At 48.3% G+C, this 27,480-nt stretch overlaps 1 protein-coding gene across 4 annotated transcripts in view; it reads right to left on the bottom strand.

The window, feature by feature from the left end:
- TRAF7 (TNF receptor-associated factor 7, E3 ubiquitin protein ligase) overlaps window positions 1-27,480 on the bottom strand; it is a 36,122-nt gene that overhangs the window by 8,366 nt on the left and 276 nt on the right. Inside the window, exons 1-10 of one of the 4 annotated variants that reach the window (XM_010570479.1) lie at window positions 24,105-24,190; window positions 13,240-13,358; window positions 12,936-12,993; window positions 11,674-11,765; window positions 6,826-6,942; window positions 5,395-5,487; window positions 3,563-3,596; window positions 2,093-2,276; window positions 1,236-1,370; window positions 192-409 (exon numbers count right to left, since the gene is read on the bottom strand). In XM_010570479.1, coding sequence (XP_010568781.1) covers window positions 192-409; window positions 1,236-1,370; window positions 2,093-2,276; window positions 3,563-3,596; window positions 5,395-5,487; window positions 6,826-6,942; window positions 11,674-11,765; window positions 12,936-12,993; window positions 13,240-13,320 — 1,012 coding nt within the window. In that variant the 5' untranslated portion in view covers window positions 13,321-13,358; window positions 24,105-24,190. Of the gene's footprint in view, window positions 1-191; window positions 410-1,235; window positions 1,371-2,092; window positions 2,277-3,562; window positions 3,597-5,394; window positions 5,488-6,825; window positions 6,943-11,673; window positions 11,766-12,935; window positions 12,994-13,239; window positions 13,359-19,080; window positions 19,187-24,104; window positions 24,191-27,480 lie in introns of those variants that run through there. The other 3 variants (XM_010570480.1, XM_010570478.1, XM_010570481.1) reach the window with 3 other exon arrangements.

Here is a 27,480-nt window from a genome sequence, read left to right as displayed (position 1 = left end):
TCCCATGATGTTCTGGCAGCAGAGAAGTCAATGGAACCCCTATTTGTTCCTTTGCAAGGAATATCTGAACCTCCTGAAACCTGCTCAGCACCAGTTTTAAGCATGGAATGAATCCTGTAATGCACCATTCTAACAAAGAGCTGCCCCGTCCTTACAGCTCTGACCACAGAGCTCATCCATTGCAGACTCACCAAACTTAAGCTCCAGATTCTTCTCCAGCTGGTCAATTTTCTCTGAGAGTTTCCCCAGCATGGAGCGCAGGAAGGCAATTTCCTGGTCCTTCTGGGCCATTGCCACCTGCATCTCATGGAAACGATCGTCTGTCTGCTGCAGGAACTCCTTCAGACCCTCGAACTTGCACGTCTCCAAGTGGGTCTCATAAGTGTCTTGATTTCCTATGAATGTACACCTACAAGGGGAAGGCAGATGCTGGCTGGAGCAGGGCCACACTGGAGACCTCCTTGCTCAGCTGGCTCCTCAGAGGGAGGTCAGGCAACTGCAGGGCAACAGAGAGGCCAAGCAGCTCCCATTCTTCTAGCCAGGGCATAGGCCCCAAACTGAACTGTCTGACTGTCTGTCTGTCTAGGTAGTTGCAAGGAAAAGCTGATCTTGGGCAAGAGACAGAATGTGGTGTCAGTTCATGTGCTCACCAGGAGTCCAATCTAAGAGCCATCAAAACCAACGGAAAAAACTGCAGCTGACCTCAGCAGATGCTGATTTGGCCCGCAGCGTGGCAGGGAGTCAGGGCTGCTCTGTCAGGACTTGCCTTGCTCTGCTTCTACCAAGACATCTCTTCCTGCAACAGTAACCTTAGCTGTGCATCCTGCAGGGAACCCCCAGCCCGGGCTGCACTCCTTGCTCAGGTGACAGTCAACCCTCCAAGGCTGATCGGCACTTCCCTTGCCCTGGGAGAAGGACTGGTTTGACAGACACTGCCGTGGTGCTCACATTACTCTTGTACTTGTCCTCCTCCCTTAGTGGCTCTGGCCACAACCACTGCTCTGACTCTCCTCCAGCTGGTTCTTCTGCCTACGCACTCGGCCCCCTTCTGGGCTGCCAGCAGGGCTTACAGCTGGGCAGCGTGACCTGCCTGTTCTCAACAAGAGGCTCAGGAGCTGCCTTCTGCAAGCCCTGCAAGCCTCATCTCAGTCTCAGGCCAGTAGCTGCAGTAGCTGAAAAGTAGCTCAGAAACAAGCTCCGTGCATCTTTCCCACTAAAAAGCACCAGCTCCTTACCCATATTTGGAGTGGGGACACTTTATGTGCTCGCACTCTTTCAGATGTGCCTCCAGGTTCATTTTCAGCAGAGGTGGACAGCTGGGGTTATTGGGGCAGCGAACCGGCCTGTAATCACAGCTGCTTTCATGATCTCTGCTCATGGAGAGAAGCAAAAGAAGGGAAAATAAACAATAAGCAAAAATTAATGGAAACAACACAGATCATCAGTAAAGGAGCAAACCAGTCTTGTGAGAGTGTCAGGTGATCGAAAGCCTCTTGCTCTAAGACTGCAATTACAGCTTTAAATTCTCATTTGGCCAGTAAGTTGAGAGTAATAATAGGTCACATTTACGCAGGGAACATCTACTTCTGCAGCTGATCGGCTGAGCCTTCAGGCAGCTATCAATAACAGGCAATCGCCAGGTGATAGGGAAGACAGTGAATGCATTTAGGATGGGGAGGGAGCTAGATTTCAGATTCCTAGGATATAAGTAGGATTACTCCTCTTACAAAAAGAATCCCAAGGTCTCTGCTTGACCATAACCACAGTGTTTCAACCCAGATGTGAGGTGGCTGCCTTCACAGTGTATCCCCTGACCCACTGCTGAGACACTTGGGTAAGCTGAGAGCAGAGAACAGCATCCTTTCCCTGAGACCAGCCCATCTGCCATCATCCTAAGATGGAGACATAGCGGAAAGAATTGTCTCCTCAAGTCACCCTGCCCATTCCCACACCCCTGCACGCCCCAGCAGGGCACTGCTGGCAGAAGCTGCACTGTCCCCAGGAGCCGCAGGGCAGCTCAGATATGACAGCAGATTGCTGGTGGTAGAGCCCTTTCCCTGGAGAAGCTGTATGCTGGTAACAAGTCACTTACTTCCTGGCACTCAGTTTAATTGTAAACGGACATCCACGGGGGTCCACCTCAAAGGCAGCGGGCTTGCTGCTGGCTGCAGGCCGGCAGCCATACTTGCAGTGAATGAAGAGCTCCCCGATCTGCTCAGCCACCGCAATGTTGTTAACCACTACAGTCAGTTTGGCATTGTCCACGGGGCACTTCTCTGCCAGGTAGGGAAGCAAAAGAGAGAGTCAGCAAGGACTGAGACACTGCAGGAGCATTTCCAAGAGCCTCTGCATGGAGATTTTATTTTTTTGCCTTCTCTGGCCAAGACAGCCAATTCCCAGATGGGTGGCAATGGAACGAGCCATGAATATTCACACAAGGTCTGCAAGCCACTATCTCTGGTTTGTCTTGGGGCTTGGTGAAGAGTTACAGTTTATGTTAATCCATGATAATTTGAGCTAGCTGCCAGTGAAAGAAGGCCACACTAATTCAGACTACCTTGTGCTTGCTGAAGTGTGAGAGTATTCACGGGCAGTGACCACAAATCAGCAGATGCCCCATGCATAACCTATTCCCCCACCGGGGCCTGGGACTCAGCTCCTCTGCTGCCAGCAGGGCACTGCAGACCAGGGATGCTGCAGTGAAGCAAAGACATGAGCTTTGAGGGCAAGAACAAAACTGAGCAACTGCAAAGCCTTTTGCTACAGATCTGTTGGTTGGGATAGATACAGCACAACATGGTGACAGGGGATGAGCATGTGAAGCAGAGGGACCCCTCATGTGGAAGACAAACATCTTAAGGCAGAAAGAGCTGCTGTTTTGCTGGACTCCCCAGGGAGCCTCCTCAGGGCTCGCTGTTCTGGAAATACGAAAGGCTTGGCTTTTTGCTGAACAACGGCTTTCCAAGAGGGGCACAGGCTTGTGCCAAATCAAGTCTTTTTTGTAGTGCAGTGTCCAAACCAAGTGGGAGCTGGTTAGGCCAGGCCAGCAGCCAGACACTTGGGCTCCATCAGGTTTCTGGAAGAGCTGGGTGAGCTAAAGCAGCTCTGTGTGCTGCTGCGCATGGGCTCAGTCAGCGGCCAGGGAGCTGGCACTAACGGGAAGGGGGAGGAGGGGTTTGATGGGTCTCTGCCAAACACGGCCCCCCTGTTCCTCGGACAGGCAGCCACAGAAAGCTTTCTGTCTGAAATCAATGGGTCAACTCTGGGCGAGACATGTATTATCCTGGGATTATCCATTGCATATTCCAGGATTTGAGAACATCCTGTGCCCAAGAGCCGGGCCCAGCCCTCTAGTGCCCATGCTACAGCGCGTACCATCCGAGCTTGGAGCTGCACAGCCACCCATGCCCCAGCACCACACTGCTGCAGTGGCAGCCTGTGACTGACAGCTTGTTTTAAGCCCTTCAGACATCTTTCTGTGGGTTTCTTTTTAAGTGAAAGCAAACAAACCAGAAAATAACAGTGTTTTGGCTGCATCACACAAGAACAGTTCTGTACTCACCAGATGTTAAGGCACATCTTCTACAAAATGTGTGCTGTGGAGACAAAGAGGAACAGCAGTGTCAGCGTAAACAATATCGGACAAATTATTCCCTGTGGCTAACGATGAGGAAGGTGGGAGATACCAAAGCCTGTGGCTCAGGGGCCTCAGCAGCTGTTCTGCCTGCTATATAGCTCAGTGTGCTCTTGAGTCTGCACCGCAGGGCAAAAACCAGCTGCTTGCTCAGGCAGCTAAGAGGACAACATGGGTCCTGTTCCTGAGAAGTATTAAGCACACAGTTTGAAGCTTTGAGGGTTCTGCCCTGTTCCAGATCAGGCCATGATCATGGTGCAAGCCGAAGCCACTGGCATGTTCTGCCACATTCTGATACTCCTACCCTCCAAGTCTGCATGGGATTTCCCTACTTCACCCTCCAGTTTAGTCCATGTCATTCCTCTCATTTCCCTGAGAAGTCCTCAACAGGAAGAACAAGGGGAAGTCTGGCCTCTCCCTGTCCTTGGCCAGTCAGCCCATCACATATATCCCTCTGTAGCTCTTTTAACGTAGCTGAAGCTGTCATGCTGTCAGGTGGATGGAACAGCTGGTTTGTAAGCCTGTTAAATGCACTGTAAATGTTGCCACTTTAAATAGCTCTCTATTTCTCTATTCTTACAGCAGAAATGTCTGTAACAATTTAATGTGATAAAGTAGCAAATACAATCTAACATGCTAACGAATATAAAGAAAGGAACAAAGGCTGCAGCATTTCACTGGTCCTGCACTTGCCCTGTGGGTTCCCTGGAGCCTCCTCAGCCACATTCCCCTGCCACAGGGCCAGCGCTTGGCAGCAGCACTGGAGAGGCTGCAAGTCACTCTTCAGAGCTGTTATCTGCTGCCCTGCTCAGGCGGCCTTTTCCTGCCCTGCACAGCTGCATGGTGCTCTCTCCAGAGCTGCCAAACCAGGACTGCAAATGAAGCCAGTCTGTTTCCTGCAGCAGATTTGTTTTGTTTTGTTTTTCCATATTAACCAGAAAAATCTCAGTGTCTCCATGAAGAGCTGCTTACTAAAATGGTGCAGCAAAACTGCACCAACTTCCAGCACCTTTGGGGATAGCACCTTCACTGCAATAAACAATCCTGCTCTCCGCTTTTGTTGCTACAGCTCCATCCTAGCAATCAGAAGCACGTCAGAAGCATTAGAGAGCCCATCACAAAGCCATCTTTCTTCACATGTAGCAAAGAAGCAGGAATAATATACAGTTTCTATTAAATCCCAGTAAAATGGAATATGGAAGAATATTCATAATACTCTGTGCCTTTCATTAGAGGATCTCAAATCCCTTTGCAAGCATTAACTAAATGAAGCTTCAAGCCACTCTTGTTTTATAAGAAACACATTCTTCACAACTGAAGAGCAGCCGTTCCTGGGGTGCCCAGGAGGCAGCAGCACTCTGCAGAGCCCTCCAGGAGAGGGAATAAGGAGTTTAGACCTCACCGAAGCCACACCAAGGAGACTGAACATGGCCAGCACAGGGAGGCTGACAGTACAGCTCTCCTGGGAAAAGCCATCCAATTGTAAGCGAGCCCCAGGCTTCTCTGGCTAACTGCAGAGTGCCCCGCACAACCCATTGCAGACTGGTTCAGAGCTCCCTTGTGTGGAAATCTAACACATGTCCTTCAGCATCTCTGCTCCTACGCTGGCCTGGTTTCCCTGGTGAGGGCCTGCCTCGTCTTTGCTCACTCAGGCTGACAGTCACTGGGGACAGTCACTGGGGACAGGTCAGGGCTTGGCTATAGCTCACATAAGATATCTGTGGAGCCCATGCTCATGATTTGGAAGAGTACTGCCTTACCCCACAAGTTGTGATGACTGGATCCTTAAACACACTACAGCATAGTTGGCAGCACAGCTTCACGGACGGTTGTTCAGCAAACACCAGTGGCTCCTGAAGAGGAGGAGAGAAAGGGACAAAAAGAGCACAAGGATTAGTCCAAACCCAAGAGCCTCCAGCTCTGCAGAAAGAACAAAACAACTTTTCAGCTGTGAGCCTTGGGGACCCTGGGGCACAAGGCACACTAAGGATTTCAATATCTTGAAATAAACTTTTGTCTGGAGCTGCTGACCTCCAGTGTGTAAGAGGTAGAGGAAGAATGAACTTTGGAATGGCTGGAGACCCTCAGCTCATCACAAACTGGCGGCCACCAGCATCTGGCAGCATCAGGACCCGACAGCAAAATGCACAGACCAACTTCTTTACTAGAGTGACTCAAGTTACCAGAATTCTGTGAGCTGCACTGTCTGGTACTTTTTGCTTGGTCGGACTGAACACTGTGTTGTCAAAAATGTCCCCTGTACTAAGCTTGAAGTTTAAAAGCCATTTTAAAACAGCTTGCCCTTTTGTATTTTTGAAACATCCTGAAGGAAGCGCTCTTTCATTCCCTTACGAAGCAGAAACAACATTGTTTCTGCCGCAATGGGCCCATCTCTCCAGTTTTGTTTACTAACTAAGACTGCTGGAGTGTGGGCTCTGAGCATGTCCTCCCGTAGCAGCACAGCTCCCCACTCCACACCAGAGCAGGGCTTCACATTTCAGAGCATTTCAAATCAATCACTGCAGATTGGTCTGTCTTTTCATCCTGTCCTGCTCTCAAAAATGCAAACACAACCCCCGGGGTTCCTAAATATGAAACACACACTTTTTTCCCAGATCTGTGGCAAAATGCCGCCTGACCTTTTATGCATCCAGGCTGGGGTTAGTTACTGGGTCACAAGCTAAGCTCAGCTTAAAAGTGTCCTCCCCCTACAAAAGTCACATGTGGACAATTCCTTGCACCCTCCTGGGGCTTACAATCAAGTCAGTGGGGTGCCATGCAGCCCTAAATGCAGGATGGAGCTCTGAATCAGTGGGGAATTGTATTAGTCTTGCTGCCCGGGGCTAGACCACCAGCCTAAAGACTTACAACCCCCTATTGCTCTGCAGCAGAGTGAGGGAATCACACATGACTTTGCAAAGACTTAACAGTTTTTCTGAGAAGCAGAAAAGCCTCACCATTGCCCCCTCTTTACAGATAGGGAACAGGTACAGAAGGAAGCTAAGTAATTTGCAGAAGTCAGTGGTGGAAACAAAATTAAAACCAGGAGTCCTGACAGCCAGGCTTTCAGTTGCCAGACATCACAAAAAATCTGCCCATGATAGCTCTATGTACTCACAAGAGTCCACTAAGTTACTCTTTTGACACTGAACTTCCTAATACTGCTCCTTCAGACAATCCCAAATACCTACTGGCTCCTCCTCTTCCTCATGGAGTGAGAACGTCGAGCGCAAGGACATGTTGGACTCAGAGTGCAATGAACGGACGGAGATAGCAGAGTCAGAGCGGCGTGGGGTGCTGATCGGAGGCTTCAAAGAGATAAAACCAGTTCTTGTTATTGCAAATAGTTCCCCCCACTCCAAAACCCTAGCACAGAGACTTCAAGCTCAGTCCCTCCCCTCCACAAAACTCAGCTGCTCCATTGGTTCATCCACTCTGCCAAGCTGCATTGAGTTGCCCCCAGAAGTAGCGTGTCTCACTGCTGCATGCCCTTCCCGGCCGCTGGGAACACGGCACCATGCTCAGAGACAGGACAGACATCATTCAGGTTTAACTTGCTAAACCAAGCTGACATCTAAATTCCAAGCATGTAACTTTCTCAAAGGTGCATTCGTTTATATACTTACCGCGCGCACCCGCAAAGCAATGGTTTGGAAGAATTAATCCTTCACAGAAAGCTTTGTAAATCTCCCCCAGAGACAGCTACCAGCTTCTGCAATTTCTATAATCTCTGCAGCAGCACTTGTTGTTTCACTCGCTATCTAACTTCTGCCAAATTTCTTTGCGTAAGTGTGGAGACTTCCTTCTATTCAATTCAGTAACAGACTGGCTTTGTCGCTTCCTGCTCGGGAGGGGAGAGCTAAGTGGACATTGCATGCACCAATCAAGAAAAATCCCACTGGTCACGGCAGCCTTGGGATTGGCTTTGAGGGAACGTCGCTGCTGGAATATTAACCAGCATTGCATCTCTTAAGGGTGGAATATCAACCAGCAGCACGTAGCCAAGATGCAATTTGGTGTCAAAGCAAAACCAGAGACTCTTCAGACCACGGGGTGATTGGAATTGGGGGTCTAGCACAGCTGGTAGCGCAGCCACTGCTGGGTTACTCTGGAAGAAATGCTGCTGGCAGACGGGGAAGAGTGCAGAGAGAAGCAATAAAAGTCTTCAAGGAGCGGAACGGATGGGCTGACAAAGAAACGGGAGAATGAAGCCATAAGCTTCAGAGACTTGGCATCAAGAGATGACTAATGCCCAGGCTGCCTGCACCTGCATGTATCGCACCTGTACATGACTTGATTGTAGCCTACATCAGTTGCAAACTCCTAGAAGTGCTGGCTGGAAGGAGCTCTGGAGATCGCTGGCCTTGCTGCCCACTCGAAGAGGGACTCTCCCTGGCCCTGGATCAGGTCAGCCCTGGCACTGCCCAGCTGGAATGGGGAAAGCTGCACAGATGAGACTCTGCCCCCCCGCCCCCCCCGGCTCCTGTCCTGCACTACCTTGCAAGCAAAATGTTTTTTCCTCGTGTTCAATCTGAACCTCCTGATCCACATTTTGTGCACCTGCCCTGGGTGAAAGTGTGTGACATCAGACCTAAGGACAGACAAAAGCAATGTAGGAGGCCAGTGGGGCAGTCAGGAAATTCAGCAAGGAAAGATGTAAGATGAGGTTCAGAGACTGCTGCCTTCCCCAGAGACAAACTATACTGCAGTCTGTGTGCAGTCCTTGCTGGGCTGCAGAAGAGGAGCAGACCAGGATCCTGCTGGTTCTTCACAGTGCTCTGCTTCTTAATTTTTATGACACTGGGATCCTAGGAGCTCAGAAATGCTGCATCTGCTTAGAAGCCAAAGCATGAAGCTCTTTTTCTTAAAGACGGCATATTTATTGGCTAAATATGTAAACCTTGAGGAGGAATGGTTATAACGAGGTAAATCAATTTTATATGTATCCATTAATTTTATTATTTTCCTCCACTAGTAACAGAAGTTATTAAAATAACAAGAATGACTGTGCATAGTTCCCATTCTCGAGGTGACACAGAGATCAGGGCAGCAAAGGCAGGCTCTGCAGGGAGGCATTTTTATCAAGAGCAACATCTTGTGTGGATCACTGATGGAAGGGGGAGGACTGCAGCCCAAGAGCACTTCCAGAAGGCAGGGGTGTGAGACACAGCCTTGCTAGGCTTGTGCAACACTGTGGACTCAGCTCCCTGTGTCCTGGCTGGGCTAATGCTGGTGTTAACTATGCAGGAGAGAAGCTGATGTGCTGAGAAAGATCACGCCACTTGGGCTGCAGAGACAACACTGAATGGCAGAGGTGTGTGCTGGCATTTACTGCCCCTCTAAGTATCTGCAGCCTTTTTTTTTTGCCAAGCAAACAGGGCTAAGACTTGAAAGACCTCACCTCTACAGGGTCAGCCACTGCACTGCTTCCCACTCCTAGCCTGGCTATTTAGACCTCACTTTGCAGCACTAGTCGTGCGTAGAGCTGCCAGCACAAAGGAGACTGACTGCAGGGTGCTCTTGCACTGCAAACAGAACAGTAGGGCATGAGGACCACAGGACCCCCACGCTATGGGCATCTGCCCAGGCTGGGGAGGAACCCGTGTGCACCAAAGCCAGGGAGCACCAGGCCCTGCTACAGGGTTTGCGATTCAAGGCCTGCAGAGTTCAGGGGCAAGGTGGCACAAGGGGAACAGGCTTGGATTTAGGGGGATCTGTCAGAAGCGTCCCACCTCCCCACACCTGTGCCAGGGCTATTTCTGCACTAAACATCAAGTCCATTTTCAAACAGTCCAAGGATGGAGTGCTCAAACATCTTTTGATGGAAGATGGATAGCTTGTGGCTGGCTGGTAACTCAGTCCAGCCTCCGGTTCGGAGGTGAAGCTCCCTATAAACAACTGAGACTTTGGACAGCCAGTCAGCTCTTAATCCATTAGTACACATTTGCCCCAATATTCAGCTGTAATCTTTAGGTGCAGTTTCCGTGTCAGCGACAAAAGCAGCCTCCATGCAACGGCTCTAGTACAGTCCTCGTTCCTGCTCCCTGTAGGCATACTGAGGCTAGGAACCCGTGGCACTGTTTTCAGGAAAGATGACAGCAGCCGCTCAATAATCCCCGCCTTGCATGCAGAACATGCTGCTCTGCTTTTGGTTTCATTAACAGAAGCTTTAAAAAGAAAGAAAAAGGGGTGGTGGAGGTCACAGGAGGGCTCTGACTCGTCTCTAGCTGTCTCTCTGATAGCTGACAAGCCCTTGGCAGCTTCTGGAGAAGGGAAAACTTAGCTATCAGGAAGGGAAATCCCAGATTATTTCTTGACAAAGCAAAGGAAGCTTCCTAAAGGTTAGTGAGAGTTTGTCTGGAGCAGCAGGCAGAGCAGGGCTGTGGTGCTTCTGGTTTGTTAGTACCTCATGCTGCAGGCTGCTTCCTGAACCACTCATTAATCCTCTTGCTATTTTTGCTTAAGAATATTTAGCATTCCAGGGGAGGTGGGCTGAGACTGTCCAAGAGGACTGAGGCTCGGTCCTAGGAAAGATCTCTCCTATTCTTGGCTGTGCACCTCAGTTCATGAAGCTGGGGTTTTCAAAGGAGTCAGGGAGCTTCTACATCAGACATGGCCAAATGTAACATCTTCAGCACCCCCTGCTCCTCTGGAAAAATCTTCACATATGCTCTGTGAGAACCGCACAGCTCATGAAAAAGGTGCAGTGAGCACAGCACTCAGACCACTGGATCATGCTGACAGCCAAGGGCTTCCTGGAACAGCGGCCGAGCACCATGAGGTCAGTGATGTGATGGAGAATTTCATTTGCTAAGGACAGGAGGAAAATGTTCAAAGGACTTTTTGGGGAAAAAAACCAAAACAAAACAAAAAAACCCAAACTAAAAAAAAACCCCACATGCTGACATAAAACACCGCAAGATCTCTGAGCAACAGAAGGAACTTTATAGGATGCTGACAATAAAGCTCTTTGCAATCTGGCATCAAATTTATTTTAAGAAGTGTTGTAGCTCCATACTGTTGCTGACCCCAGTCTCTGCCAGTGCCTAACTTCAGCAGCAGCAGTGATCCATTTATCCCTGGCTTGGAAGCTGGGTCTCGTAACCTGACAAAGTCTACAAGTACTTACTTAATTTGAAGTCTACTACTAAACAGGCTTAAACCTAAACACGAGCTTGTGGTTATGAGATGTGGCTGGAGCACTAGGGACAGGAGAAGGTCAAGGCCTCAGAGCTATCCATCCATTCACTGAGGTTTGCTTTGCTGTTGCTGTTCTTGATTTAATTGATTTAGCTGGTTTAATTTCTCTTTAAGCAGCTAACTGTGAGGCCTGTGGGATCACTAAATTCCCCAAAAAGAAGTTACTCAGAAGTGAGTGTGATGAATGAGAAAGCTGGATACGAAATTGGGAAGTGCTTTTCTGCAAAGATACTGTGAGGCATGGGAATGGTTTGTGTGAGAAGACCCCGATGATGTAATCCCCAGGAGCCGAGCATAGTGTCCGACATCCCACTCTGCAGGTTTCAAACCTGCTCCCTGTGGTCAGAAGCCCCATCTGGAGGTAGAAATAGGAATGGATTTTGTGTGGTGCTGGATGGTTCATCCAACACACCCTGATCAAGACTGACTCGCCTCTGTCAGTGCCCCAGACATCGCTGACAGTAGCTATGTTTTCTCTCAAGCCCAGGAGACGCAGAGGACAGTGCTCACATCAGGAGGCAGGTACACCCTCACAAGCAGGCCTGTGGGATTTGTAGCTCCTGCGCTTTGTAACCACATACCATTTTCAAGCAGTCTGAAAATGAGCACCAGCAGTACCAGCCTAACGCCCTAGGTCAGAAACAACCTCTGCTTCCCCACTGCACCAACCAGGAGATGTTGAGGCTGGTCCTGCCTCCGGTGCAGACATCTGCCTCCGATATAACACAGTGCACAGGAACGATGAGGGAGGCAGAGGAGTCTAGAGGAGCACCAGACATCTCTCATTTGACATATAATCAGCTAAGCCAGTGAGCAGGAGGGCTCCTGGCAACACCTACCATGCCATCGTCCTCATCTCGTGGGGAGTAGGTGAGTGTGCTGGAGGAGGATGGGGTCCGACGGTGCTGTTTAAAAGTATTGGTCCCGTCAGCTTTAAAGCAAATAAAAATAAAAAAATAAAATAAAAAAAAAAGCAAGCATTCAGGCTCCTCAGTAACATTTCCAAGCTACAGGTCAGTCTCTGTAGCTGTGAGTGTTCCTTAGAAAAGGAAAAGACTAGGGATTCCCCAACTCCAGTTCATGACCTGGACATATCAGTGCAGGCAGAACAACCCTGATCTCTGATAGCTTGCTGAAATGCATGCAGCCCTTTGAAGGTAGCTTGCCCAGAAAAGAGCACAGATAATACTCCACCAGGTGCATAGGTTAAAAATACTATTAAAAGGAAACCTTATACTCCCACATATCTCAGACACCAACAAAAATTGCTTCGATCAAGGGAGGTCTGGATAATCTTGTAGCACCAGGGAAGCATGCTAAATTAAATATGAGATATTTGTATAAAGATCATGTTACTGACTTATATAAAATTTTGTATGTAAATATTCAGGAGTCCAAAAACATCAAGAGTCCACAGTCCTGGACAAATGTAATCTAAACATTTTCCTTGGGCAGACATTCATTTCCTTATCTAAATCACTGTCAAGTGCCACAGTTTATCTTTACTAGAGTAAGGATATTTTTATTCCAAAATAAAACCAGACCTCGTTCTACATTCACACCACGTGTCAGGGCTTAGACTCCTCACCTGCTGGGCTTTGATGAACAAAGCACAAGAATTTTAAATGAGCAGGTACACTTGCAACCCCTCCTGTCTGAGCTAAAAACAGCCATGGGGGTTTTACCAAAGTGTCCAGAGTGACTCACAGTCAGGCAGAGAGTGAAGGTGGGAATTTTCAGCACTCGTAATGATTGCATGAGAAGTCACAGGGATAAATAAGATTTGGGACTGAGCTCTGTATCAAACCCTGTTGTACTATCCTAATTTCAGCAAGGGCCTCCCAGTGGTACTGTTAAGTCTGCCTAATGGGAGAAAATTTCTGTGCATGCTCATTTCCATCATGGCTGGTGATCAGACGCCATGATTAAATAACACTTGGGCTTCATAATACTAAAAACAGCACCTCGGCACCTGTCTGTAATGAACACGGTGGTTCTCCCAACGGCTTTATGATTTGTAAAATAACAACAACAAAGAAAAAACTGGTAGGAATCACACATAGTGCTTTGGGGAAAAGCTCTACACGTGGAATACACTCACCCTTTGTGATGGTTGTCACAGCAGAGTAAGCTGGCCCAAAAGTTGTTTCCATTCTTGTCTGAAATATTGACAAAATTAAAGTCAGTGTGTATCACTGCAGCGCAGCCCAAAGGCTTGCTACCTTTCCTGAACTGGTCAAAAAATGTACATGTATATTTCCAACTTTTATCTGTGGATATTGTGATTTTTAAGAGGCAAGAAAATACTAGATTTTCAACAGGCATCTTTTTTTTCTCGAAAGAAAGGATGAGAACATAAGAAGCAGCCCTAGCCCCTATCCTCTGCCAATACCACCAAGCCTTACCCCGTTAGTGTTTTCAGAAGTAGTGATGTTTGTTGTGCCACTGGAGAAACGATTGTAGCGAGCGTTCTTGTTTGAGCTCATAATCTAGGCCAGCATTTGTTAGTCATGGGAAGTTTGCTCTGTGGAAGAAGAAAGACAGAAAGAGAGTTAGGTTCATTGTATGTATTTTCCTGGGCTCAGAGAACACTCTCCTGTGGCATTAAGTCCAAGTATTTACCTAAACTCACATAAACCTGGATTTTCAGAAGCAAGTGGCAAAGACAAAGTCAGATTCATTCAAATCATTCCTGGATGAGTGCTCAGTGCTTTCTAAAAATACGACTATCTTTTAAAGCAACTCCTTAATCGCCCAAATACTGGAATACCCATAATCATTAGCTGCTTTTACAAGTATACAACTGTTTAACAGCAGATGAGACTTCTCAGGAGACTACTCTAAGTTAGCATCCCACTGGCCATTATACACATCAGTCTTTTCAAAATGAGAGTATGTACCAGTTGTGACTGACAGTCCCAGCAGAGAAGGCGGCTCTGTATCTGGTCCCCCCTCCCTCCCCGGTCTGAGTGTAGTTCAGAAAGCAGGTTGTCTGCTGCTTCCCAAAACACTTTGCACAGAGCAGTGATTAGTAAGCAGGCTCCTACAAGGGAGTCCCCTCCACAAGACACAGCAATGGTGAAGACAGAACAGGCTGTACCATGGCAGGCACAAGGGATTTCGGCTGAGGCACCAGACACAAGCATGAGGGCAGAAAAGGCCTCTGGGTGTAAAGCTATACCAGTAAAATCCTTATCCCATTAACTGTGAGGCTCAAGCTGAGCTGGCCTGGACTCCAGAGCCCAGGGAGCCTGTTCACTCGCAGCTTTGCGGCTCAGACCACCTTCTGAGTACACGATAGAAACATCCCATTCAGTCACCCGGGGCTTTGCTTTAGCACAAGGGGTTATGACTGCCTTCCTCTCTCCTGGACTTACCCACTGCCAGATGAAGGAAGAGGTGCCCTGGAAGCTCAGCAGCCCCACATCCTCATCAGCTGGGGTGGCAGAAAGGGACCCCTCCAAAGGAGCCCCTTTCCTGGGCAGGCTGTGCAGCACTTTCTGGCACTTCCAGCCAAGGAAACCAAAGCCTAATCTTCCCTGCACCCCCAGAACTTAAGGCTGCCTCATATTCAAAAGCGTGATGAACGCAGGCCTCATCCTGTTCTTGTGATGAACTCAGTGGGGGTTTTGCTATTTAATTCAAAAGCCCTGGGCTGTACTGCTGAACACAAAAGCCACCGTTAGATCTTAGCAGAAAGCAAAAATCCCATGTTTGATTTAGCTGTATTTGCATTAAAGGAGTTCTTTTGAGCAAGGTCTGAGCTACGAGGTCAAGGAAACCATGAAAGAAACCTTACTTCAAGGAACATGTTTGTGATTCTGGATCTCACTCCCAGTTTCTGCTCAGAAACAACCAGCAAAGTCTGGATCATCACCCAGAAAGAGAAACCCTCTCTCCTCAGAAGTCAGCAGAGGGGCTCATTTCTCTTCTTACATTGTTTACAAAGTTTTTTACTAGGTTCAAGTTTGCAAAGTCAAGTATTACACAATAATAATCTGCAGAAACACATGGAGTTTGCTTTCTTTAACCTCTGTTGAAACCTGATGCTGGCTTCAGGGCACAAAATTATGCTGTTGTCCCAGCAAATCTGACAAGACACTCTCAAAGTCTCCTTCAGAGCCAGAGTATGCATAGGAAGGAGCTGCACCTCCTCTCTGCTGTCATGCAGAGATGCTTCTGGCTTGAGCAGAAGTTTCCATCGGAGAAGGCAAGGGATCAGCAGGGCACATGAGCCCTCCTACCCAGTTGCCCCTTCATCCTTGCAGCTGAAAGGTACTGCTTGCACTCGCAGGCTGTCCCAGCCTGCCCAAGGAGGCAGGGACCCTGTGTTCCAGGAATAAGCTGCTTAGGAAGGATCCTGATTAAAAGACCCCTTTCTGTCCAAGGTATAGTTAAGTCTTGGTACTCTCACTGCCAGCAGCAGAGTCCAAAAGCTAAACCAACAGACCAGACAGACATCTGCAGTGAGGACAGACAGGCCAAAAATGGTTTACTAAGACATAACCAAAATCTTTTTTTGCAGGACAAGAGCCAACCACCAGCGAAGGGCGCCTTGGAAGAAACACCCCGCAGATGCCTGCAATCGGCCAACGCAGAGCTCCCGGTCCCTGCCGAGACAGCACCACTCCGGCCAGGCTTTCACACTCCCGCTGCTCACATTTCCAACTTCAGGTGAAACATCTTGGACATTTCTAGCAATTGGTTTTCTCTTATCTGAGGGTGACAAGTCCTAAATCTCCAAGCTCTTTATAAAGGAGACCACTGTGATTTCTCCACTTTACAGAAAGGGAAACTGAGGCTCAAAGAGAGACATGATCACACAACATAGCTGTGACCTGGGACTTGCCCAGGGCCTCCTTAGTCCCAGCCCAAGAGCGCACCCACCTCCCCTGTGAGCCCCAGGGCAAGGCTGCCTGCACACAGGGCCGGTCATGTCCTGCACTCACATTTTAAACACCGCAAAGGCAACGTTCAAGCTGTCCTCAGCCACGCCTGACACAGCACTTCATGTTGCTCTCTGCAGTTCTTTATCAGACAACTGTCAGGCAGCCAGATTATAGCAGCAGCACAGTCCAGGGAATCACTACTCAGGTCTAAACTCTCAGAAAAAGCTACGGTCTAAAACAAAAAAATACAAAACCCCAACAAAAAACCAAACAAACAGAAACCCCAAAACCAAACCCAAGACCATCTTAAAAACAGGGATCTGGATAATGTTTTCCACACACTTGAAAGCACTGTCCTGGCTGTTTGCAAATGCCAGATCCCTTAGGAGATGCTAAGCAGAGTTGCTGGAGTTGTCTCAAGAACAGCAGGAATGAAGCAGTGTTGTGCTGCTGCATCATGGAGACCTGCCGAGTTTAAAGCTGGGTTCCAGCAAGCGAGAAGTTTGGCATTGGCCATCAGGATCCTTTTATTCCTTTCAGTGATTACTTAGAGCACAGATAGCAGAAGGCACAGGGAGGGTGGGTGGTGGGGAAGAGGGCAGACAAAGCTTTTGGGTAACACACTGGCCATGGCCCCACAAGATCTGAACCCCACTCAGCCTCCCACCCTCTTGCAACCTTGGGCAAGCCACTGGAGCTTTCTGCTTCCTCCCTGCACAAGTCTCTTTAGTTTACCTCTGCTGCACAGCATATCTGGACTACAATGTCTGAAGATGAAAGAATCTTTGGATATTTGTGCAGCATCTAGCACAAAAAGGTCTCCACCTCAGCTGGGGCCTCCAGATGATGCAGTGCTCATAAATAATGTGAAGCAAGTACTTCCATGAGTGATGACACTAACTGCCACATGTCCTGGGATTTCATGCCTGAAGGTTGCATTGTCTCTTGTCTAATAACATGCATGTATCGCTAAAGTTCCCCTCCTCTATAAGTTCCCTATGTCTAACAATACAGCTAAGCTCACCAGTCTCTCCTCTGGAGAAGGGATTCAGCACCCTCCTCCTCCCACATTAGGGTGGAAATAGAGGGACTCACTTTTCAGGGCTATGAATTCATGATTCCTTCTTCAGAGAACCTCAGCAGCATCTACACGAACACCCTCTATCCCGCACTACTCACAAGACAAGAGCAGGGATATGCTCCCACCTCACCAGCCATGACAGCATTAAGGGAACCTTGCATATCAAATATTCCTACTGGGTTTCAAGGCAAACAATCACTCACAGATGGAAGGAGAGGAAGCCCATCCTTATGGAGGATTGCAGGCTGTCTGGAGACTCAGACAGAAGCTTCATCCCTTCTCATTTTCAGGGCATGTATTGCCTTCAAACATAACAGATGGAGACTCAAGAAAGCAATGGGAAAACAGGAAAAACCAAGAATGAGGACAACTAACAGTTTGAGTAGTTTTGTAATATCATTAAACATAGGATCAGATGTGCAACAAACAGTGACATACAGGCACTTGAGCTGCTGCAATCAGTGAGTTATGGCCTGTCAGCCAAAGATGAGTATGACCCTTTAAATAACTGCCTTTGAAACTTCTGTGGAGGCTAGGAGGTGTCCGCCGTGGTGTGGCTCTCAGGGTAACCCAGCAGGCAACAGAACTGCTTACTGCTGAGAGGTGTTAAGGAGGCACATCTCCAGTTTCTCCCTGTCCCAAAGCCCCATTGAAAGGGATGCAAAATGCGTTCCAACTTCAACAGATCTTGGATAAATCCAAGCGAGGAAGGGAAGACAGGCTGGAACACAGGGATTTTCCCCTCATTGTTTATAAGCAAGTCCTGCGCTCTGCAGCTTGGCTGAGCAACCTACCTGCAAGCAGCAGCAGGGAGCCTGCTTTGTGTCTTCTCTGAACAGAAACCAGAGGAATGCAAGCAATGGAAAAAATGTCAAGTAGAATATCAGCCAGGCTGCAGAACACCAGCCGCCACATGAATATCTGATTTCAGCCCAAATCTCTGCAACCACCATATATAGGAAACATTTCAACAGAGCAGACACCTCTCTAGAGCACTGTCTGACAGCTCCTTCACATCTCAGTCTTCCAAGAGGTACTGAGAAAGGCCTTTTCCAACTGATATCAAAAAAGTTAAAAGGAGGCAGAAAAGAGCTGGTGGTGTTGACATTAATACCAGCTTCCTACAGCACTTGCAAAAATCTCCACCAGATCTCTGAACCTTGGCTCGGCATCTGTGCGCCCAGACTGCAGGCAGAGCTGCTCAGCCTGTGGGGTCCAAGCAGAACTGCATCCTGAGGAGATACAGACTACGACACAGTGAAAGTATCAAATATTTTATGTTACAAAATACACGCGCTCTGTGACCTAGAAGGAAGGAAAACCAAAATCACAGAATCCTTTGGGCTGCTAAGTCCTTCTCACAGGACCAAATACAAAGGGGCTCCAGAAATCCCCTGAGCATCTTCAGCAGCTCTGCAGAGCAGCAGGTCAGAAGCCCTCACGCTGGAAACATTCTCCCAATTTTCTGGCCCAGGACTCTACAGGGTCAGGTTATGATTTACAGCCAAATGAGTTGCAGAGGCACCCTGACACCTGCAGTGAAAGGACAGGCTCCGTTTGCTCTAAAAAGACAAGAACTGTTGAAAGAACTTGTGTGTCCTGGCAGCACAACAGCATGGGGCTGCCCTCTAAACTGCAGAGGCATGCGTGGACCCATGTGTCTGGAGATCAGCTTGGGAACCCAGCCTGGAGTTAATATATTTTTTATTTTTTTTTAACATGCAACTTTAGTGCTTTGACAGTAAAAAAAGAGGGGAAAAAATCCACCCTGGAAAAAGGAAGCTGTGGGGACCTGCTATTCACTAAATCACACAGCTGATAGTAACCAGATGCAAGGGAGGGGAAGGGCTAGGTTTCAGCATTTGCACACCACAGGGATCAACTCAAGCTTTTAAGACTCAGCGAGAAGAAAAGCCTTAAAATTCCTACTTTAGTACTCCAGGCAAGGAAAAACCCAACCACCAGTAGTTGCAGAGAGAGCTGGGGAAAGCAGTTCTCTTTCTCCCCGCTGCAGAGGCCAACAGGATCAGCAATGGAGCGGTTTTCTGCCGGCTGTTTAACGCTGCTGCCAACCCCATCACCGCACCTCAAAGCAGGGAGGGGAATCACCTCCGGGACCTGTGGCCCAGCTAATCCTGTGGCTGTGCTGAAGAGTTTGCCCACAAGATGAGTCTGGTGGGACTGGCATGGGTACCTCAAGGGTCTCCCCTCCTCTCAGCCCCCAGAGCGCACCCCCAGCTATTCTCAACACTCAGCAAAAGGTCCTTACAACCAACCTCAAGATCAAGGCCAAGGCTTTGAGGGGGGACGTGGCAAGAGAAGAAGGGATAGCAGAGTATCCAGTCCTTCACAAACATCACGTAACCTGCTTGGTCCCAGTTAGGAGCCAGTTCCTAATGCAGGAACTACACCATTGCAGGCACAATGGCACTGCTGCAGTTTGTGCTCCGGCTGCTCTCCGGGACAAGACACGGACACGGCACTGGATCCCACAGGTGAAACGTGGCACTGCTGGGGAGCGGCTGGCAGATGCAATGCCCCACGCTGCACAGTGTCTCTTTGCCAAGAAACCTGCAAGCATCTCCGCCTTACGCAATCAACAGCCCATAAAACTCAGCGACATGTCCTACATCTGCTTTGTTCTTCTTTTTTTCCTCGCTCAGTTCATTGAAGCCATCTCTAACATTATTCACCCCTGAGAAAACTGCTGGGCTGGTGAAATCATACACAGCAGGAATGTTTGCTGGAGAGCAAAGCCAATGTGTGCAGCTGGCCTCATGAGAAAGGCAGGCATGGGGTTATCCTGCTCTGGCTGGGAACAGCCTGTGGGTGACGTGAATTTCCTTATTTCGCAGCCTGGGTATTTACAGCATAAGATGCAAGCTTCTGTTCCTCTTACAACACCGTAGCCAGAACAAGAAGGGTTACACATCCTTGAGAGTATTGGCACATCACCGGGGAAATACTCTTACAAAAGCTAAAATGCACCGTGCTGCTCCAACAGCCCAGCTCAACAGGACAGGGCAAGGCAAGCAGATGCCAAGAGCAGGGGCTGTGGGTTTGTGGACTACACCCCCCTTCTCAGCTGTATCACAAGCTCTCACACATCCAGGGCTCTTTTGGGGGAGGTAACAGGGCTAGTAAATAAATCCAGCCCAGTTTGGGCAGGCTCTGTCTACCTTGTCCTTCTGCAGTACCAAGGTGTTGCCCACACAGAATTCTCAATGGCCCACAGAACCTGCAAGGGAATGCCTCAGACCAAAGCATAAATGAGACACGATTCATGAGCTCAAATGCCAACTCTTCTACAGAGACAACCATGGGACAGTCACGCTGGCTTTCTTGGTCAGTGTCTCTGGTGGAAATAGCACTCACAAGCGCTCATGAACTACATTAACAGGGCTTAAAGAACATGGTGACGAGGACTATCAGCATCTAGTCTGACTTGTAAAACACGGGCCATAAGAATGTGCAAGAGCTACAGCAGATCACAGAGACAGACGTCACCAGACAAGAACCAGAGGATGGACCTGAATGGTCACTCCTCAGGTTAGAGGAGACTACGCAAAGGTTCCCCCAAGAACCACTGCCGAATTAGCTTTTTCAAGGTCATAGGTGAAGATGTTGAATAAAGAGTGAGCAGTGAAATCGCCAAGTTTGCAGATGACACTAAGCTCTTTTGAGTAGTCAAATACCATGTTGACAGTAAGGAACTCAAGAACCTCACAAAACTGAGGAGACAAAAAGGTTGCAGATGAGCTTTTACAGAGATAAATGTCAAGCGATGCATCTAGGGAAAAATAATGAAAGCAGGCCTATGCGATGCTCAGCTCTGACCTGGCAGCTACAACTCAGGAAAGAGAAGCTGGAGTCTCTGTGGTCAGCTAGCTGCAATTCTCAGCCTAGAAGACAGCAGCAGACAAACAGGCCAACGAAATGCTGAGCAGCATCACAAAAGCTGTGGAAAACCACCACGAGGATGTCATTTGGGTGCTACATAAAACGATGTATTTATCTCCTGAGCGCTGTAGCAGTTCTGGTCTTTGCTTCGGAAGAAGGCCACAGTGTAGTTAGAGAAACTTCAGGGAATGATATTAAAATGATCAATGGGATGTAGTCCCTAATCCAGCTACTCTGAGTGGTGGGAAAATGAGAGGCAAATGGATGGTAGAAAGTGGTCAGGTTCATGTCCTCGGCATTAACAGCATCCATTTTTGTAACTGCTGAAGACAGAACTGGGGCTAGGCAGAGCAATGCTTTGACCCAGTAGGGCATTTCTTACACTCTTAGGGTGACCCCTCTAAGGCCAGGGACGTATACTGAGATGTGCAGTCAGCACTAGAACATAAAACGTGAACAGAAGTTCAGCCTTACTGACAGAGGATGGCACTTCCATCTGGTGGGTCTTTGGTTCTGTGGAACAGAAAGAGCCTTTTTATTGTTTACAAGTTTTTGCATTGCTCTTAAAAGTCATACAAACTTTTCTGAGCTACTTAAAGTGAGACCATAATTGTACTGAGCTGTCATCAATAAAAATAAAAGTGACATTTTTAATTGCTGCTACTTTTACCAGCGCTTCAATTGACTGCAGAGCTGAGGGAGCACATTCAACAGCTGTTTGAACACTGTCATTCCTTTGTGCAAATGCAGTTCAGAAAGGGAAATCATTTTGTGTTAGGTGCTTTTCCTAAAGGGTAATGAGTCCTTGGGATAGAAAAACTTTTTGCAATACTTCATGTTAAAACCTGAAGCAGTAACTTTCAAATGTGCCTGTAACTGGATCAAAAGTGATTGCTCTGGTGGAACAAAGCATCTCATTTTTCCCAAAAACCTAAAATCAAGTTAGAAGTTAGAAAAGAGGACAATGTTCAATACTGTTTCCATGACACAAAAGCTACGCTTGAAGCTTTACTTCCATTTTAGGAAACCTGGAAGCATCCACCTACTACACCATTTTTCTTATGCATAAGGCCACAGACCAGGGTTCAGTAGTGCCTGACCCCTGCAACCGAGATTGGCTTGTCTTGGCTCAGTACCTACGTGGTCGCTGCTGGGGTGGCCAGGCTGGCAGAAACAGACAAGCTCAGAGCTCTTCCACACAAGGCCCTTAATCAAAAGGTGCTTTAAAAGTTGGCCCTAACATTACAGTGCTGCATGCTGTTCCTTTCACAGCTTGTGATCTTTCCCACATCCTCACTCAAAGAACAGACCCATTCAGGGATCTTCACATTATTAAATTGTGGAACTGTTTAAGAAAAAAGAAAAAAAAAAAACATCCAAGGCCCCAAACCAACAATGTCCTACCCCTCCAAGACAAAATCTCAGCCCTGCTGCTGTTTCTTGAGATGGAATGGCCATCTCCTTTGTGCAAGGCAGGTGATGATCTCAAGATATCACACTTCAAAAGCTATGAATAGTCACCTACACAAATCTCACCAGAACTGGTGCTAACTGGCACTCCTCAGCCTTGCTTGACAGAGAGAATAAGCAGCTGCCGAGACCCCACGGGGTCCTGTGGGCTAGGTGAGGCTCTGCTGCTGGTTTACCTGCTGCAAACTGGCCTACAGGAATCCAATAGATAGATGGGCTTGCAACCCATTTAAAAAAAACCCTAAGACATATGCCAGGTCAGCAGCAAAACCTGGGTTATGGAGAGATTCAGCCCCTGTCCTGGCAGGACAGTATATGAGGAAACAAAGCCTCTGCTTGGAGGGCTTCAATCTTGGTTGATCAGCTCAGGAGCAGCAAGAGCTCACACAGAAAACCCCTGTACAAACAGATCCTGAATTCCCTTGCACACCTCTCGCCTTCGCCCCGCGCGGTGCTGACATGAGCACTTCAGCAAGGCTGTGACCGAGAGACTTGCCCATGAAAACCAGAAACTAATCCATTCTAGTCCCACCCTTGGCTGGTAATTTACCAAAGTTCAAAAGCCACCTCTCAGCCGGCCTGGGAAAGGAGTTAAACACCCATAAATGCACTAAGGGACACAGTTTTTAGCAGATGCTGCACCCCATGTCCCCCAGTGAAGCCAGAGAACACTTGTCTCATCTGCTGCATTTTCCTTTCCTGAAGCCACCCTGCTAGACCCAAGGCAATCAAAGTTTCTTCTTTATTTCGTTTCTCAATTGCTGTGCAGTCATTGAGGGCTTTTCAAACTGCTTTGCCTTACAGGTGGCTACTCTCCTCTGGAAAGGTTTAACCACTCCTATGACATTATGGGATTCTTACAGATTAAAGTCATAAGAAACCTGAGCCCATAATCTTTACTCAAAATGCACGAAGTATCACTTCATCCCCTATTCCCCCTCAACACACTCCAAAGCTTTGAAACTTCATGAGGTGCTCTTGCTTGCCCTCTGGGTGCAATTACACCACTTTAAAGATCCATCTGAAATGCATCGGCTCCTTCACAAAAAAAAAAAAAAAAAAAAAAAAAAAAAAAAAAAAAAAAAAAAAAACCAGTAAATTTCTGTCACCTGCTCTTTTTTTTTTTTTCACAGTTTCCTTGGACTTTGCCACTGAGAACAAGCAGGAGAGCACAACATAAGACAGCTACGCTCACTGCTAGGGAGTGTCAACCAGTGACTGAGAAAGGGAGAAAATTGTAGTGCTTTCCAGGTAGCATGTGAGCTGGGCAAAACACAATCAAACTAACCATGTCCTCCCCTTTGATAAAAAAGCACCAAATCCTTGATTCCAGAAGAAATCAGTGGATATGGACACTTCCGCCATGGCAAATCTACCGATAACTTTCACACAGAAGCACCATTCAGTGTCCCACAACCACCTAACACCACCCTAGGAAAGCTGTATTCAAGTTACTCCCCCAATGTACTATTAGCAGCTGTACTGTAGCCACGATGACTTAGGATGCACAGAAAAGGCAGTGAGAGATACTGCCTCTTCTCACAAACTTGGCTTCTTTGCTTACAACTTTCCTTAAAGAATATCAAGGATTTCCCGATTCTGAAACCACCACAAACAACCTCAGAAAACACTTGCTGGGTTGCCGCACAGTCAAGTGTTACACATCCTTCCAAAGGTCACTCCGAAGGATCATAAAATCAGCATAATACAGCTCCAGCTCGTTGGACAGGCAACAGGTACCCACTTCTAAACTGGCATTGGATTTCAGATACCTCCTGCTTCTTCACCAAGATCTAGACACAGGCATGAAACAGTTCCTCTCTTACTACTGTCCGCGACCACTAACGCACAGCAGCCTCCCAGGGAACACTGCCGACACAGCCCTGACATCCAGCTCCCAGGCAAACGCTTTACCTTGGACGAAACTCACCATCGTCCGTCCAAGCTGGCACGGAGCGGCGAAGCCCGGCAAGACGCGACCATGACCAAGTTCCTACTCTGTGGGCAGGCTTTTCCTCGGTCAAAATGTCGCTTCCGCTATCTGTGTGCGTGTATGTGTGTATCGCTCTTAAGTGATGTAAACAGAAAGGCATGCAGAGCAGTGGGCGATATGTAAATTCAGCTGGAAAATCCCACAGCTCAGCCAATCTCCACACTGCGCTGCCTCGCAGCTTTGCCCTGGCTGCTCTGAGACTGAAGAGGTTTGGTCTAGTGCAGAAAAAACAACCACTGTTAGCACACACAGATTTACTCCTCTGATCAGAGAAATCTCCAGGGACAGAAAAGTCCATCACTCACTTTAAAGAGAGTTTGAGTTTCTCAGCCTCTTTAGATAGTTCCCAAACTATTCATAGTACTGAATAACAAGCAGCCTAACAAACAGCAACACAGTCTTCGCTTGTAGAGACAATCCAGAGAAATCTAGTTAACTAAGAATCACCACAAAAAGGCAGAGCTGGTGAGCAGGGTTTGCCTGAAAGATGGGCACTGACAGTGGGGGACTTGTAATGCCAGGACACCCACCCCACAAAGGAGAACAATGTGCTCCCACAGCTGAGGCTCTCCCAGGAGCAGGTACTGCACAGAGAGCTCTCACCCCACTCCAGCCCCCAATACACCTCCTGCAGTTTTTACACCTCATTAAAAGCAGCAAGGTAACTCTGCTGAAGCTCCGAACTCAGGCTGCGCTAAAGGCAGAGCGGGAGCAGTCTGTAAATGGGTAAGTCAGGGTGTCATTGCCCTGGACTCCTGAGGAAGTTGCTGAGGTTGAAAGAAGGGTGACACGTACCCTTGTGAGCAACCACCAGCTTCCTCCCTTGCCCCAGACAGCCACTATGTCCCCCAACCCAACCCATGGGCAAGGGGACATGCCAGCATATGCCTCATCACGCCCACGGCAAAGGAGTACAGCCAGGGAAGGGAAGACGCGGGGCATAAAAATTTTAAGAATTCTGACAGACTGAACTTGTCCGCATAATCTGAGTATTGAGTTAGTAAACCCAGGAAGGATTTTCTCTCAAATGCCTTTCTCCTGGCACAGCTGAGATAACCCGAGAGGCAGGAACAATCACACTTCAGAAAGTGCCACATTCATGGCTAGCAGGGGCTAGGAAGGTCCTGCAGAACAGGCAAACACTCAGCCCACAAGGTGACTAACTGCTGAATGCCAGCTGAAGCTGCAAAACACTCAGCACTGCTCAGGACCAACCCCGGCTGATGTACAGCGACTTCTGTGGCAGCTCACAGCAGGGCAGAGCAGGCACTAGCACCATCACACGGTGCTCGGCAACTTCCCAGAGCCCGCAGGCCTCCCTGCAGCTCCAGCAGTGGGGTTGTGTTTGTGGAGCCCCAGGAAGGGAACGGTTCACTGCAAAAGAGTTTCAGCCAGGGGACACAAACTTACCTGTGGTGCTTCACGAGTGGCTTAAGGGCATCTAAGGCTGCACTGCCACAGGAACAGGCAGTTGCCGGCCCAGCCCCACCACTCTCACACTGCAGAGTGGCTGGTATCACAATGTGATCCCTCGGGTCAGGGAACCAAACTGCCTGAAAGCTATGGATTTGGGTTTTTTTCCCTGGGTTCAGTCAACTTTGTGAAAATTCATGTTTGGGTGTTACCAGTGAAGGCACCTGCATTCCCTGACTGAATGTTCTGGTCACTCCAGTTTGGCTTAGGTTTCCCACTGCCACTCAGTAAAATTTAACCTCCCTCATTGTGAAACATTCCTTTCTGCAGGGCAGTTTCACCTGCAAGCAATCTGCTGCTGCACACTGCAGCAAACCAAACCGCAAAGCTGGAGCTTTCTGTATTGTCATGGATGGATTTACCCTGTCCCTTCTCAGCCCTACTTGAGACCAGCAGTGCCCAGGGTGGGGGACCCAGCAGACTGCGGACAGTTCCCTGCTCCTACGGTTTCCTGCATGACGCTTAGGAAATCCCCAGACTCTTTGATCTTCTGCTCCCCTGGTGTGCAATGAGGACAGCACTGTCTGTTCTCTTGCTCCTTGTCAATGGTGAGGGCCAGCTCTCTGGACTCATACTAATGAGTATGAGATGGTTACTAAACCATCTGTACAGTACTTGACACAATGCATCCCAGTTTTTGGTGGTGCACTGGGTTATCTTCACCACAATGCACTTTCTGTGAACTACCTCCCCTCCTTACACAGCTACCAGGGAGCCGTGTAAAGGCTGTCATGGAAGTGGTTGACTTTCTCACGCCACTTTCCCTCAGCAAGGGTTTTCTAGAACCGTCCTTCACTCACACAGCCCTTTCCCTGCAAACCTAACAAATGTTGTTGTGGCTGTCAGCGCAAGTCAGTGACAGACAAATGCTTGAAGGCAAAACACAACAGCTCTTTAACAGGAACACTAACTGCTTAAGACAGACTGAAAAGAATACAACACTGGGGTGAAAAGGCACATGGAGGCAAAATTAAAGTGCTGGGATTGAAACAAAATGTTTGGCAACATTGCCAAAGTTGAAAAAATAACTGCTCCTCCAGAATTCTTCACAATACAGTTACCCCCCAGGGGGTACAATAGCCTGGATCTGGCTTGCTACATACATATCAAACCTGCCTAACTTATGTACCAGCTTTTTTCTCACCCTCATCAGTCCCCAGCAGAGCCTGTCTGAGCTGTTGCCTCTGCTACCAACAGAGCTCAAAAGCAAGCTGAACTGAAAGAAGGTCCTCACTTCTGGCTTTCATGCAACACAACAGGATCATCAGGTCACAGTCACAGATCAAACAGGAGAAAAGTGTTTGACAGCAAGCCTGTCAGAGGAACACCAGCTGCGAACTGGCAGTAGAATAAGGCAGAACTAAACAACATGTTTGAAATGAGAAGACGATAGCGCAATTTCACTGCCTGCTCTGAGATCTGCAATTGTCTCGGGGCAGTTACAGAGATCTACCACCAAATATCCTATATTGCGTAAGTTGTGAAACCAAAGCACAAGGAAATGAGGTTACCAGGAGATCAAGAGAGAACCATGAGCAACACGTGCCCCACATCGGACAAGTCATGGCGCACAAAAAGACAAAACAAAGCAAGCCCCGCGGTGACATATGTCAAACAGCAAAGGGAAGGCAGCCGGGGCGAAGAAAGCAAGACGTGGCCAGGATTCACCGAGGACCCAACAGCACAGGAGGTGATACACGAGCTCCTCTGTGCACCTGAAAAAAAATCACGCCGGCACCCGCACACAGTTTTAAAACCGACAAACAAACCGCCCAAGGGAAGGGAACGAGGCGGCAGCGCTGCCGGGCGGGCGGCAGCCCCCCGGAGCCGCCCCGAGCAG

The sequence above is a fragment of the Haliaeetus leucocephalus genome, unplaced genomic scaffold (assembly GCF_000737465.1).
Source record: "Haliaeetus leucocephalus isolate CR32 unplaced genomic scaffold, Haliaeetus_leucocephalus-4.0 Scaffold295, whole genome shotgun sequence".
Taxonomy (NCBI): domain Eukaryota; kingdom Metazoa; phylum Chordata; class Aves; order Accipitriformes; family Accipitridae; genus Haliaeetus; species Haliaeetus leucocephalus.
Note: the sequence above shows the minus strand (reverse complement) of the source record. Positions and strands in the feature narration are given on the sequence as shown.